This window comes from Felis catus, chromosome F2, assembly GCF_018350175.1.
Source record: "Felis catus isolate Fca126 chromosome F2, F.catus_Fca126_mat1.0, whole genome shotgun sequence".
In the NCBI taxonomy this organism is placed as follows: Eukaryota; Metazoa; Chordata; class Mammalia; order Carnivora; family Felidae; genus Felis; species Felis catus.
The window spans coordinates 41110652-41125545 of NC_058385.1; the positions used below are offsets into that span (position 1 = coordinate 41110652).

Sequence of the window (14894 nt, forward strand, 5' to 3'; positions counted from 1 at the left end):
CTCAGAGCCTGAAGCCTGCTTCCGATTCTGTGTCTGCCCCTCCTCTGCTCATGCTCTGTCTCTCTCTCTCTCAAAAATAAACATTTAAAAAAAAATGTTTTTAATAAAAATTTAAAAACTTAAAAAAGAAGTGTGAGGGAATTTACATTCCCAACTCCCTATTAAATGATCAATTTAAAAATCAAGGGCCTATGCATTAAAAGCAAAACAAAAAGGAAATATATATAGAAATATAACAAGATGTTAGCAGGTTCCTTTGATTCTTTTTTACTTCCTTTATCAAGCTTTTGTGTGCGTGTGTCCTCTAAAATATCTTTAAGAAAGGAAGCTACAGGGGCGCCTGGGTGGCTCAGTCGGTTAAGTGTCCAACTTCAGCTCAGGTCACGATCTCGCGGTGCACGAGTTCGAGACCCGTGTCGGGCTCTGGGCTGATGGCTCGGAGCCTGGAGCCTACTTCTGATTCTGTGCCTCCCTCTCTCTCTGCCCCTCCCCCGTTCATGCTCTGTCTCTCTCTGTCTCAAAAATAAATAAACGTTAAAAAAAAAAAAAAAAAAAGAAAGAAAGAAAGGATGCTACAGTTCTTTACCAGAAAACTCCATTTAAAAGGGAATGAGGGAGATTACTTTTTTGGGGATGGTACCTGGGTAACTCAGATGACTAAAAATCCAGTTCTTCTTTTTTTTTTAGAATACAATCTTTGATGTCTGCTCAGGTCATGATCTTACAGTTCATGAAATCAAGCCCTGAATCTGCATAGGGCTGTGCAGACAGCACCGAGCCTGCTTGGGATTTTCTCTCTCCCTCTCTCTCTGCCCCTTCCCTGCTTACACTCTCTCTCTCTAAATAAATAAATAAATAAATATTTAAAAGGGAGTGGGGAAGACTCCTTTTTTTTTAAGTAGAAGTGAGATAAGAAGAAAATCTTTTTTCAAAAGTCTCATAAGCAGAATTAACAGCTACTTCAATTTTGCCCTCATAAGCCTTTGTCATACTAGTGAGCTCTTATTGTACCACATTAAGGTTGACTATATTTACCTATTTCTTCAAATACCTTAAAAACTACTTAAGGATAGGACCCATGGTCCTGACTCCTGTATGCCCAGCTCCTAGCAAGATATCTGGCACATGGGAATCCATCAAGAACCACTTTTGGAATAAATGCACACATTAAGCATAATTCATGATATACTGAGATTCTTTTTATCAGACTTTTTCTAGAAAACCATTATGTTACAGGTTAAATCAAAAGTCGGAATAAACAAATTATTTTCCTACCTCATTCCCATTACACATTCATATAGGAATAGGATCCCTTCTTTTTGATGTGGTCGAAGATGATATACAAGGTAAGGATCTATCACTACATCCACAATAGGAGAACAGTTCTTATTGAACATCCACTGGTGATTATTGTCTGGTCGCGACATTACAAGAGAATCTTAAGAAAAAGATGATAGTTTACCTATTAATGTATTGCAATTTCACTTTGGCAGCAACTATATTATCTTGCTTTAATTACTCATAACTTAGAACTGTTTGCCATCCTTTGTGGCAAAAAAGTTGAAGTTTAGTAACAGTGATACTAAGCAAGAGTGGAAAATTAAAAAATAAAACCTCATGCCTTATCAATGTAAGATTTCAGGCAGAGAATTTCAAAGGGCTTTCCAAACTTCATATGCTCCAAAGTACTTCAAAACCACTGAAATTGGGGCACCTGGGTGGCTCTTCAGGTTATGTGCCTAACTCTTAATCTCAGCTCAGGTCATGATCTCATGGTTTATGAACTCCAGCCTGGCCATTGGGCTCTATGCTAACAGTTCAGAGCATACTTGGGATTCTCGCTCTCTCTTTCTCTGCCTCTCCCCTGCTTGCACTCATTCATACATACTCTCTCTCTCTCTCTCTCTTTCTCACTCTCTCAAAGAGAGACAGAGAGCAGAGCATAAGCATGGAAGGGGCAGAGACAGGGGGAGACACAAAATCCAAAGCAGGATCCAGGTTCCAAGCTGTCAGAACAGAGCCCAGCGCGGGGCTCGAACCCACAAACCATGAGATCATGACTTGAGCCAAAGTCAGATGTCTAACCAACTTAGCCACCCAGGGACCCCACAAACTAAATAAACTTAAAAAAAAAAACACTAAAATTCACTACTGTTTAACAGAGTATTCAGTAAGCCACACATTTAATAGCTCAGTATTCAGAGCAAAGAGAACGATTTCCAACTAAAAGCACAGGTTGGAATTTTGCCCAGTTGCACTTGCGAATGATCACAACTTCTTATTTTGGAAAGGCACCCCAAATTTAACATAAAGGCTCCCATTATTTTCACTTCTGTACACACTAACAATGACTATTACTTCTTCTATTAACCAGAAGAACTGAGAAAGGATGACAAATTTTCCATTGACTTCACCATCATTATTTGCTTCAAGTTAATTACTACGTTCATGAATGTCAAATTCATTTATCTTTGCAAAGCAGCAAATAAAAGCAACCATTGAATAATAATGTAATTCTTTAGATATATGCTAATACAGTTCAAGATTTATTAAAATATCACCAAAAAATACAAACTCAAGGGGCGCCTGGGTGGCGCAGTCGGTTAAGCGTCTGACTTCAGCCAGGTCACGATCTCGCGGTCCGTGAGTTCGAGCCCCGCATCAGGCTCTGGGCTGATGGCTCGGAGCCTGGAGCCTGTTTCCGATTCTGTGTCTCCCTCTCTCTCTGCCCCTCCCCCGTTCATGCCCTGTCTCTCTCTGTCCCAAAAATAAATAAACGTTGAAAAAAAATAAAAAAAAAAAATACAAACTCAAATATAACTAGAAAGCAGGTCTCAATTAATCTAGTCAGGTAATAAATTCATCAAAATTATTTTGGGGATATATTTATATGTCTGCATCATGGTTAAAAAATGAAATAGATTTTGGGGCGCCTGGATGGCTCAGTCGATTGGGCGTCCAGCTTTGGCTCAGGTCATGATCTCACCATCTGTGAGTTCAAGCCCCGCATCAGGCTCTGTGCTGACAGCTCAGAGCTTGGAGCCTGCCTCGGGTTCTGTGTCTCCCTCTCTCTCTGGCCCTCCCCTGTTCATGCTCCAACTCTCTCTGTCTCAAAAATAAATAAACATTAAAAAAAATGAAATAGATTTTTTAAATAAACAAAAAGAAAAAAGAGAACAGAAAGAAGGGGAGATAAATAGGTTCTAGTAGATTAAAACAATATCCAGCAATGCAGAAATATGCAGTCACAGGAATGAGAGTCTGGTCATGTCTACCATTAGTGATTACCCAGAGGAAAGTTTTCTGTGGATCTTCCTAGATTTCTGAACAACTAAAAGGAACTCCCATTTCTGAGGTCAATTCCTGGCAGGCAGAGGATGAGGATGTGAAAATGGAAAACTTAGCTCTTGGCTTTCCTCTATATTCCAGTAGCAGAGCAAGAGTATATTCCTTGTGGATTTCTAACCAAGAAATGGCCCCATTTTTTCTCTTGTGAAAAGCACAAAGGGGAAAAAAGAGAAGAGGTGAGGATAATACAAAGGGGAAAAAAGAAAAGATAAGAGGGGAGGATAATACACTCAAGCAAGAAGGACCAGAGGATGTAAGTCAACTAACAAAGCATCCATCTTCAGGAAAGATAAAACCTAAACCACCACAATAACAGGACACCAGTTCAAATTTTAAGATGCCTCTCTCTACCTTCACAATAATGAGGCACCACTTAATGCTAACAAAATCTATCATGCTTTCATTTTAAGTCTACAACCTAGTTCTACCCTTGGCAAGATAAATAAATGTGAATCATTAACACAAAGGGCTTTTATTATATTATACACACACACACACACACACACACATACATACATACATGTACACATATATATATATATGTTATCACAATAAAATTTTTCATTCAGTCAACAAATATTTATTGTACATGGTATATAGCAGACACTCTACATCTTTATGGTAGTGATTAGAACGCACAATGTAGACTTGAGGAGACACAGCCATTTGTGAGACAAGTGACTGCCCCAAGAGGACAAAGAACCAGTTAGTTCAGTGGGAAAATGGGACTCTAACTCAGATCTTTAAATAAGCACATTATTCTTTTTGGTTCCCCACATCCCTCTATTATGTAATAGGAAGGCAGAGAGAAAGAATAAAAGAGAAGGAAGCCTATTGAAAGAGCTGGTGGGACAGATAAAATATTTGGATAAAAGAAAAATCAGAAGCAGAAGCTTCTACTTTCTTTCAATTAAGTCTCAGGTAAGCTCATACAGAGCTAGGAATTTTTAATTTGGGGTTTTATCCCAAATATGTCAATAGTTCTTTGAATTTAGGCAAGTCGGTTCATCTTTCTGGGCCTTACTTTCTTCAAATGCAAAGGGAAGAGACTGATCTCAACAGTCCCTTTATTTCAAAAATTCTATCTCTATAATACTTGCAAAAAATACTTAATTATGTTGCTTTATGTACTTTTCATTTTACCACTACTATGAAAGCAACCTACTTGATACCCCAAATTCGACATCTACTATTGCTTTACAATCCAAATTTATTTGTCTGTCTTCTCAACAAATGAGAAGATCTCTGATGACAGTTTACACTGCAAAAAAAGGCACTGAAGAAATCCCTGTTAAGTAAACAATCAAAAAACAGGTGAGGTTTTATTTTTAATATTATTTTCAAATTAGACTCATTAATATTAAAATTAAATCATTAAATTTAATGATTATAAGTAAAATTTAAGTTATTTACATGACATCTCATCATTCAATATTTTAATACATTAATGGATGTGATCAAAACATACAATTGTCAAAAGAGAAGTATAAACATAATCCTGACTCATGAATTGACTAATATTTCTTCTTGCTGAAATATCAGGTATTATTCAAAATCATATACATGTATGATGTGTGTATACATCTCCAATTTGTATATTTTTCCTTCAACACAAGTATTCTCCACTACTGTATTCTTAGAATTAGGCATTTATTTATAAAATGATTCCCAAACTATATTGTTATATAGCTTCAACATTATTCCTTATGTCAGTTGTACACCTGAAGAATAATATATACTTTCACCTGAAAACTTTAAACAAAACTTAAACTTTAAATTCACATGCCAATATCTTTTGACAGTAAAAACAGAATATCCAAATTATTTTTTACATCTTACTTTGTGCATGTGGGTCATGACGTGGTTTACAATCTTGGAAACCGTTTGGTCTATTTTCCTTTGAACTTGGTTTACAAACACTTTTGAAGGGGTTAGAGAAACACTTCTTGGCAGCCTGAGAAGAACTTGAGATAGCAAGGCTTCCTCCTCCAAGTTGAAAACATCTGCCACTGTTGAAATCATCTGGAGAGATTATGCCCATGACTTCTACTTCTTTTCCACCAATCATCACTCTGTGGCCCTCTTCAATCTTTTCAAGCTCTTTGAATTTATACGCAAGGCCTTTAAATTGAGAAGGTAGTGTGTGAATTTAATTTACTGACCCTCTAAGATGACATAATTAGTGATACCATAGTCACCTTCCCATAACTGTACAGAATGAAAACTGTACTTTGAATGCAAACAGCCTGTATAACCAAGGAGCAGAATGAAAACATACTTTATCATTTTGGTTAAAAAAAACACAAAACACTAAAAAAATCAGAAGGAATAAATAATAAAGCTATAAAAATTAGCCAAGCTTTAGAGAAAGCAAGGCCTTTTTTAATTATTGAAAATATGGCTGGGGTACCTGGGTGACTCCGTTGGTTAAGTGTCCGACTTCGGCTCAGGTCATGATCTCACAGTTAGTGAGTTTGAGCCTCGCATCAGGCTCTGTGCTGACAGCTCAGAGCCTGGAGCCTACTTTGGATTCTCTGTCTCCATTTCTCTCTGTCCCTTCCCCACCCACACTCTGTATTTCTGTCTCTCTCTCTCAAAAATAAAAAAACGTTAAAAAAAAAAAAATCTAAAGAAAATATAGCCAAGGGTGCCCTGGCTAGCTCAGTCAGTAGAGCATGAGACTCTTGATCTCAGGGTTGTAAGCTTGAGCCCCTCGATGAGTGTAGAGATTACTTAAAAAAATAAAATCTTAGGGGCACCTGTGTGGCTCAGTCGGTTAAGCTACTGTCTTCGGCTCAGGTCATGATCTCACAGTTCGTGAGTTCAAGCCCAGCATTGGGCTCACTGCTGTCAGTGCAGTACCTGCTTTGGATCCTCTGTCCCCCTCTCTCTCTGCCCCTCCCCCACTCCTGCTCTCTCAAAAATAAACATTCTTAAAAAATAAAATAAAATCTTAAAAAAAAAAGAAAACGTAACTCACTGTACTCACAGTTTTGCCATCTGTTGTCTGTTGAAAATCAAGCCAAGAAGAGTTTTGTAGGCTATATGGGACCTTCCCTTCTTGTGAATAAACTTGAGAAATACCACGGCATCTCTATTTCCACTTAGAAACAAGTGGAAATGTGGAAAACTAGCAATAAAAGCAACTGCTGCCACAATCAGTACTTTATTGTTCCACATGAGATAGCAAAGTAAAAATGCATTTGTGGCAAAAGGTCATTGATAGTCTAAGTTCTAGCTCTTGAATTACAAAGTGGGGTATTTTATAATATCAAGCTTCTCTGAAGTATTAATTCAACATTTATTAAGTGTTGCCATATGCAAGGTGCTAATGAAATATAAATATGAGTAAGTCAGTCACAGTCTGCTCAAAATGAGCTCATTAACCAGATACATAGAGTGGTGGAATCTTAGATTCCTGTGCTTGCCTACATTAAATGTACAGTTACTGGGCCATTAAAAGAGGAAAGAATTGCATACCATAAATGTTTTTAAGTCTCTAAAAATGAAATAAAAGATTGTCACATTTTAGAAAACATGATAGGACCCTTTTAAATTAGCGATAAAGTGCTACAATTCACCCTATTAAAACTGGGCTAAACCTTACAGTCTGGGCCAAACAGTAGCCAATATATCTTCTTAAATTATTTATGATAGAACAATTTTTAATTTCAATGCTCTGATATAGGAAGAAATTACTTAGCTGGTGTTCCTAAATGCAAAAGACCCATCCCTCCATTCCCCAAACTATCTTAATTCAACTGCAGTATTGACCACTCCACATCAATAAAGATTTTCATCTTCATATAGAATCCAATTACTATTCATCTGAGTTACATGTAAATGGGAGACGAGAATAAACTTAATTTTGAGGCATCTTTAGAAGTCTAACTCCAGAATCTCTCCTTTCACTTTGATCCACAGAGATGACTCTCTCAAACATCTCTGAATCTCCAGAAGACTTTCTTAAAAGTCTTGAGCTTTGTTTCCCACAACTCTTTTTTTTCTGGGTATCACGTAATGATGGTCAGATGAACTTAACCAAATTACCATGAGCTATTAGCAACTGCAGCACTCCAGTCTTTGGGTTTTCTTGAGGCTCTATCCCTACATTAACTATATATATATATATATAAATTTTTTTAATGTTTATTTATTTTTGAGAGAGAGAGAGAGACAGAGTATGAGCAGGGGAAGGGCAGAGAGAGAGGGAGACACAGAATCTAAAACAGGCTCCAGGCTCCGAGCTGTCAGCACAGAGCCCAACACGGGGCTCGAACTCACAAACTGAGATCATGACCTGAGCTGACGTTGGACACCTAACCGACTGAGCCAGCCAGGCACCCCCCTACATTAACGATATTTAAATGCTGTACATTCAATTCATTTAAAAGAAAAACTGCTTCCATTAGAGCCAATAACTTACAAAATTAACTCCAAGTTGATACACTTATTGTTATAATTAAGCAATAAAGTCTTATGTTTGGATGTTTTCATTTGGAAAGCCAATAAAATCCTCTTTATTGCTTAAAGCAGTGGTTAGATATTAGATATCACCTGGAAACCAGAGTGCCTAGGTGGCTCAGTCCGTTAAGCATCCAACTTCGGCTCAGATCATGATCTCACGGTTCATGAGTTCGAGCCCCGGTCGAACCTAGAAACCTAAAATATATTTATGCCAGTGCCTCTCTCCACCATCCAGGCCAAATAAATCACCATCCAGGCCAAATAAATCCTGCCAGGTCAGGACCTGGCACTGGTATTTTTAAAAAACACCTTAGGTGGGGCACCTGGGTGGTTCAGTTGGCTGAGCATCCAACTTCTGCTCAGGTCATGATCTCAGGAGTTCCTGAGTTCCAGCCCCACATCAGGCTTGCTGCTATCAGCACGGAGCCTGCTTCAGATCCTCTGTCTCCTTCTCTCTCTGCCCCTCCTTCACTCGCACTCTCTCTCAAAAATAAACAAACATTTAAAAAATAAATAAATTGGGGCACCTGGGTGGCTCAGTCAGTTAAGCATCCGACTTCGGCTCAGGTCATGATCTCGCAGTTTATTGAGTTTGAGCCCCGCGTCAGGCTCTGTGCTGACAGCTCGGAGCCTGGAGCCTGCTCCAGATTCTGTGTCTCCTTCTCTCTCTTTTTTTATAAGTGTATAAAAAAATTAAAAAATAAATAAAACAGTAGCAGAGACACAGAAATTGGCATTTCCTATGAGCATTATCATTAATAATAATAAATAAAAACACCTTAGGTGATTCTACTTGTGCAGAGTAAAAACCCACTATTTGAAACCTGATTTGCATTTTTTGCTACATGCAACTGAAAGACCATTTTATTATAAACTACACATACACAAAACCATGTATACTATGCCTTATGGGTAAGGAATATTCCAGGGTAATTTTGATAATTTTACCTCTCTAGCTGGCTTTAGAATGTAATTTCACCATATAGGTATAAACAAGTTCTCCTAAAATCTAGCCCCAATCTACCTTAACCAACAACATGGAATATGAACTGTAATTTTCTTTTTAATTCCTCTAAAAGCTGAGAATAACATATATATAATAGTGGTTCAATATTTTTATAATACAAAAGTTCTGTTGCAGATAATTCAGCTCAGCCTCCACTCATCACTCTGTCCCTGACCTTCACAGACTACATTCCTGAAACACTGAATTAGTTTTACTTCTCTGCTTTCATACCTTTGCATATACTACTCCCTCTTCTGTATGCCCCTTTCTCATACCCTACAAAACTATCCTTCAAATACTACCTTAAGCAATTACTCTTATGAAGCTTTCCCCCAGCCTCCTGGGCAGATCTAAATGGCCTATTTCCTATTGCACTGAGTACAAATTCTCAATGAAACAATTCTATTATTGCCTCCTAATTATCAATTATATTGCCTTGTCCCCACTAAACTATAAATCATATCCATTTTTGAATGTTTACTCCTAGCATAGTGCTTGGCACATAACGGTTACTGAAAACTATTAACTATGATATTATTGAATGAATGAATGAATGATTGAAGACAATGCCAAAAAGCATGGTTGGTGTTAAGCATTCTGAATTTGTGAGCTAACCTGTATTAGTACAAATCATGCTGGCAACATTTATATCATAACAGAAATGATAACCTCCAATTTATATGTATTAATCTAGGTCATTCCTAGCCATTACCTTTTTTTTTTTTTCAAAATTTTATTGGATATCATTGAAATTAGATAATATTCCACTCCTGACATCAACATCTTTCTAATTTTAATCATTTAGCATTCTGGGGAGAAAAGTACACTAAGACAAACTGCTTAATCTCAGAAAAATACCAGAATAACTGTATATACCCTGACTAGCCATTTCATTTTAGAGAAAATGGATCCATGGAATGGGATTTGCTTCAGTGAGTTAGTATACATAAGACTGTCAGACTGATGAGGCACCTGAGTGGCTCAGCCGGTTGAGCGTATGACTTTGACTCAGGTCATAATCTCATGGTTTGTGGGTTCAAGCCCTGTGTCAGGCTCTGTGCTGACAGCTCAGAGCCTGGAGCCTGTTTCTGAATCTGTGTCTCCCTCTCTCTCTGCACCTCCCCTGCTCATGCTCTGTCTCTCTCTCTCTCTCAAAAATAATAAACACTAAAAAATATAAAAAGACTGTCAGACTGACTACTATAATTTAAAGAGCATCTTAAACTAACACTTTATAAAACCCAATCCTTTTAATTATGTAACCTCAGATATATACTAATTTTAGGCCAAATCATAAGCATTATGTAATATCACAATACCTCTTCCAATGTCTTTGCCTTCCAAATCCTTTAATGTAAATGACTTTCCTTTTACAATGAGAACAGCATCACCTTCCCACTTTTTGTGTTTTTTCTTTGAAGCCTTACACCAAACAACACTGAAATATTTAACTAGGCTATCAGGTTCTTCCTCTTCTTGTCTCTTAGGCACTGTAATTTCTTTAGGGGCTGAGTGAACTAGAACAAAAAAATAAAATAAAATAAAACCACATTATTAGAGATGACTTTAAGCAGAAAGATCATTTCAACAAAAATAAGAACATAAGAAAATTAGATGTTACTAAAAAGTATGAAAAAATATTTGGTCATACTCCTGTTAGTATTTTATAAGTTGAGAAATTCAAACATCAGATGCTAGCATTAGCATGAGTACAATGAATACAAATTCTTATCATCTCAAAGTCATAAAAACTCAGTTTAAATAGAACAACATGATAATTACCACATTTTATTTTACCGCTAACATTTTAAAGCTCTGGGAACTAAAGATAAATTTTCAACATCCATGGGAAAATATCAACTTCAAATTTTGAATTTTGGTCTTTTCCTGGGCTAGCAATATGTAGTCTAATCCTCTGGTGAAACTGGACAGCGACAGCGAACCACGGCTCCCTGTCTGCCACCAAATCATGAGTGTAAACAACCAATACACTCAAAACCATTGTTTTTCACTCTCACTATTCAATAAATTACAGGAGATAGTCAACACTTTATTACAAAACAGCTTGTGTTACATGATTTTGCCCAGGGCGCCTGGATGGCTCAGTCTTCTAAGCATCTGACTCCTGATTCCGGCTCAGGTCATGATTTCGTGAGTTGAAGCCCCATGTCAGGCTCTGTGATGACAGTGCAGAATCTGCTTGGGATTCTCACTCTCTCCCATTCTCCCTCTCAAAATGAATAAATACAACTTTTTTAAAAAATGATTTTGCCCAACTATTGGTTACTGTAAATGTTCTGAGCATGGTGAAGGTCAGCTGGGCTAAGCTATGATGACTGGTAGGTTAGTTAGGTGTATAAATGCATTTTCAACTTGCAGTATTTTCAACTTATGACGGGTTTATCAGGACATAACCCCATCATAAGTCAAGGAAGATCTGTACTCCAATCCGGCTTCCAGTCCAGTCCTCCACCAAAACTATCCTGTTAAAGGCTACTGACAAACTCCTTGCCAATAAATCCACAAGATATTTTTTTAGTCCTCATCAGAGTTCTCAAAAGCATTTGACAATGTTGACTACTTCCTCCTTGAAATACTAAACCCTATTTTTACTTAGGTTAGCTTCTCTAACACATTTCAATTTTTCCTTACTTCTCTGGTTGCTTTTTTTTAAAAAAAAATTTTTTTCAACGTTTATTTATTTTTGGGACAGAGAGAGACAGAGCATGAATGGGGGAGGGGCAGAGAGAGAGGGAGACACAGAATCGGAAACAGGCTCCAGGCTCCGAGCCATCAGCCCAGAGCCTGCCGCGGGGCTCGAACTCACGGACCGCGAGATCGTGACCTGGCTGAAGTCGGACGCTTAACCGACTGCGCCACCCAGGCGCCCCTCTGGTTGCTTCTTCTTGAACATCTTTGCCAGTTCATCAGACTGGAGTTCTACGTCCTCTCAATGTGCCTTTCTCCTTAAATTGATACTACCACTGCATAAACCTGTATTTTTTTTCTCTGGCCCAGATCATGATTGTAGTTCTGTATATCTGTACATAACTGCCCCTCAGACCAATCTACATGAACATCTCATCAGGCCCACTTGTCTTCTCTCCAAAAATTGCTTCTCCTACAGTTTTCTCATTTCTCAGTAAGAGTACCACCACCCTGATTCATGCCAAAAAGTTGGAAATCATCCTTGACATCCTTTATTCTCAGTTCCATAGCCAATCAACCACAAATCCAGGTGATTCTAGATCCCACATGGCTCTCAAAGCTGTGTACTGTTTGCTTTCTCCATAACCTCTACTCTTCAAAGCACCATCTCTGATCTGGACTATTGTAGGATCTTCCCAACAGGCCTCCTGAGATGTCTTGCCACCTCTACTCCCTAAAGCCATTTTCTGTATTTACTATATTTATCTATTTTTAAATGTAGATCTCATTAAGTATCCTTCTTGCTTAAAATCCATTAGTCTTAATGGTCTCTAAGAAAACATGTTACTTCTAACCTTCTACCTCTTCCTCCAACATGCTATTCCAAATTAACTTCTATTCACCCAGTCATAGACTTTAAATTTCCTGACCACCAAGCTAGATAGATCTTGCTTTATTATTTCAACATTATCTCAGCAATTAATTATGTGACAGATTACTTCCCCACTAAACTATGAAGTCCTGAGAGAAAGGGTCTATTTTGATCTTGCTCATCACCATATGCCCAGAATAATAGGTACTTTTGAAAACTGCCATTTTGAATCAAAGTGCATTTGACTTCATACTTACAAAAATATTAAGATAGCATTATCTTAAAATTAATTTTCATAGAAAGTAGCTTTAGGAATTAACTTTGAACTCATCTCCATTATTGACCATTTTAATTTTCATTTTTATAAGTTGTTACCTTCAGGATTATTTTCCAAGTAAACTTTATAACAAAGATTTGATTTCTTGGTCACTTTTTTATGAATCATATTTTACAGATTACAGCTTTTGCAAACATTAGTTTTTATAACCATAATTTCTACCAAATGCAGTTTTGCTAAGTCGGATTTTGATTATCTAAATATTACTAAAACTGTATTACTCCATCAATTTTTTAGTCAAGAAAATTTACCAGGTTTTAGATAACTAGTAGTTGTCATTTACTGTTTTTGTTTTTTTTTTCTTTTTTTTTTTACCAACCTTGATTTTCCCCAGATAAAGTTTGGAGGTTTTTAGGATTAAGAAAAAAGACAGGATACTTGATCAGTTTTTGAACTCCAAAAAATTTTGTGGTGTGCAATTTTAGTTTTGTTTTTGTATTATTTCTACCAGTAGTAGTCAATGTACATTGAATGAAAGACTAATAATACCATTCTGCATTTTTTAAACTTGCTCTTATCTTTTATTACATTATCCAAGAAAATGTGATTCCACAGGATTGCAGTAAAACAAAGGTGAAAAGTATGTCTTCATCCAAATCAAATACCCTGTTGTATTCCCAGAGCCTAAAGAGTTGACTTGTGTCCAAGACCCTTCCTGCACCAAGAAAAAAATGAATAGATAATAAACTGAGAATTCAGAAATTACTTATAATTAACTTTGAAATATCAGAAGATTCTCAGATATACCCTTTCTTTTGCAGAACAACAGGAGGAAGACAAGAGTATGAACCAATCTGATGGGGTCTGAATTTTGAGACCCTGGACAGTCTATGCCAGTTAGACTATTCTATGCCAGTTCATGAATCTGTAAATGAATGTAATACTAGTACCTACCTCACAGATTTTTTTGTGGGCATTAGAGTAGCTAACATACGTAAAACACTTAGAACAGTACTTGACATGTAATACATACTACCTATTAACTACCATCATCATCATCTTGTCTTTGTCCCTTTCCCATTTAGTCCCATTTTAAATACAGGTCATTAAGGCAGGAAAGAGAGAAATTCCAAAAAGAAGAATAAAGATATTGGGAATTAAACACATAAGGAACATAACCTCTTACATCTAGACTATTTGTAATACATAAAATACTAATTTGCTATGTTCCAGACTAATCACCCCCAACAATTCCACTCTAACTATAATTTTTATTTCTAAACTTGATCTGATCTATTTCCCCCTTGACCCAATAATGTACTTTACAAATCAAGACCAAAAACAGTTGCATAAACAAAAGATTTGAATGCCTATAAGCCAGATTCACAAGGTAAGCATGATGCTTAAAACCATGCTTTGATAAAAGAGGAAGAGGGAAATATTGTCATTTTAATATTGATAGTGAACATTATCATCTAAATGATTCCTAAGCACAGTTACTCTATAGTTGGATGGCTTAGTTATACATTTCATATACCCAAGTCTCTAATATTCTTCCTTTTCTTTCAAAAATTCCAAATACAGTTTCAATAGAGCAAATGAAATTTAAAACGTCTCATACAATCAAATTCAACAAAGAATATAAATACTCTCCCAGATTATATTTTTTGAGTTTTAAAATTACCAAAACCTACCAGAATTTTTAATATAATTAACATATAACTGCAATATAAATTTAAGGTTTGAAACAGTTTTATTACACTAAAAAATTTACAATCATTAATATACAAGTTCCTCCGAACCAGTAATCATCCAGTTTTCTTTAATAAGAGAGATTTAATATCATCTAAATATCATTATGTATAAAATAAACCCAGAAGATATTTCTTTGCATTAAATATCATTTTCAGAATACTTTATGAGCATGACAGGGACTATACATTTCATCACATTTCTCAATACTCTTATCAAAGCATATATGCAGTAGAGGCTAAAATAGAAAAAAAACAACTTAAATAAAACTACAATATTCCCAGATATCAAAACTACATGCTCAGCATTTTTCTGCTCAGCATTTTAAATTCATCTAAATATAAGAAAAGTTACGAATTTCAACTCTGACATTCCAATCATTGAGCATGCAAAAAAATTAAAAAAAAAAAAAAAAAGAAACCCATACACTATTGATGAAAGTGTAAGATGATACAATCACTTTGGGAAAAGGTCTGGCAGTTTCTTAAAAACTTAAACATATAGGTCTTCCCTAATCCAGCATC

At 36.4% G+C, this 14894-nt stretch overlaps 1 protein-coding gene across 9 annotated transcripts in view; it reads right to left on the minus strand.

Moving 5' to 3' along the window:
- RAD54B (RAD54 homolog B) overlaps nucleotides 1–14894 on the minus strand; it is a 104304-nt gene that overhangs the window by 39707 nt on the left and 49703 nt on the right. For 8 of the 9 annotated variants that reach the window (XM_023248148.2, XM_003999976.6, XM_023248150.2 and 5 more), the window contains 3 exons: nucleotides 10141–10338; nucleotides 5188–5469; nucleotides 1276–1438 (listed from right to left, as the gene is read on the minus strand). In XM_023248148.2, the coding sequence (XP_023103916.1) occupies nucleotides 1276–1438; nucleotides 5188–5469; nucleotides 10141–10338 (643 nt within the window). Of the gene's footprint in view, nucleotides 1–1275; nucleotides 1439–5187; nucleotides 5470–8342; nucleotides 8405–10140; nucleotides 10339–14894 lie in introns of those variants that run through there. The other variant, XM_023248151.2, reaches the window with a different exon arrangement.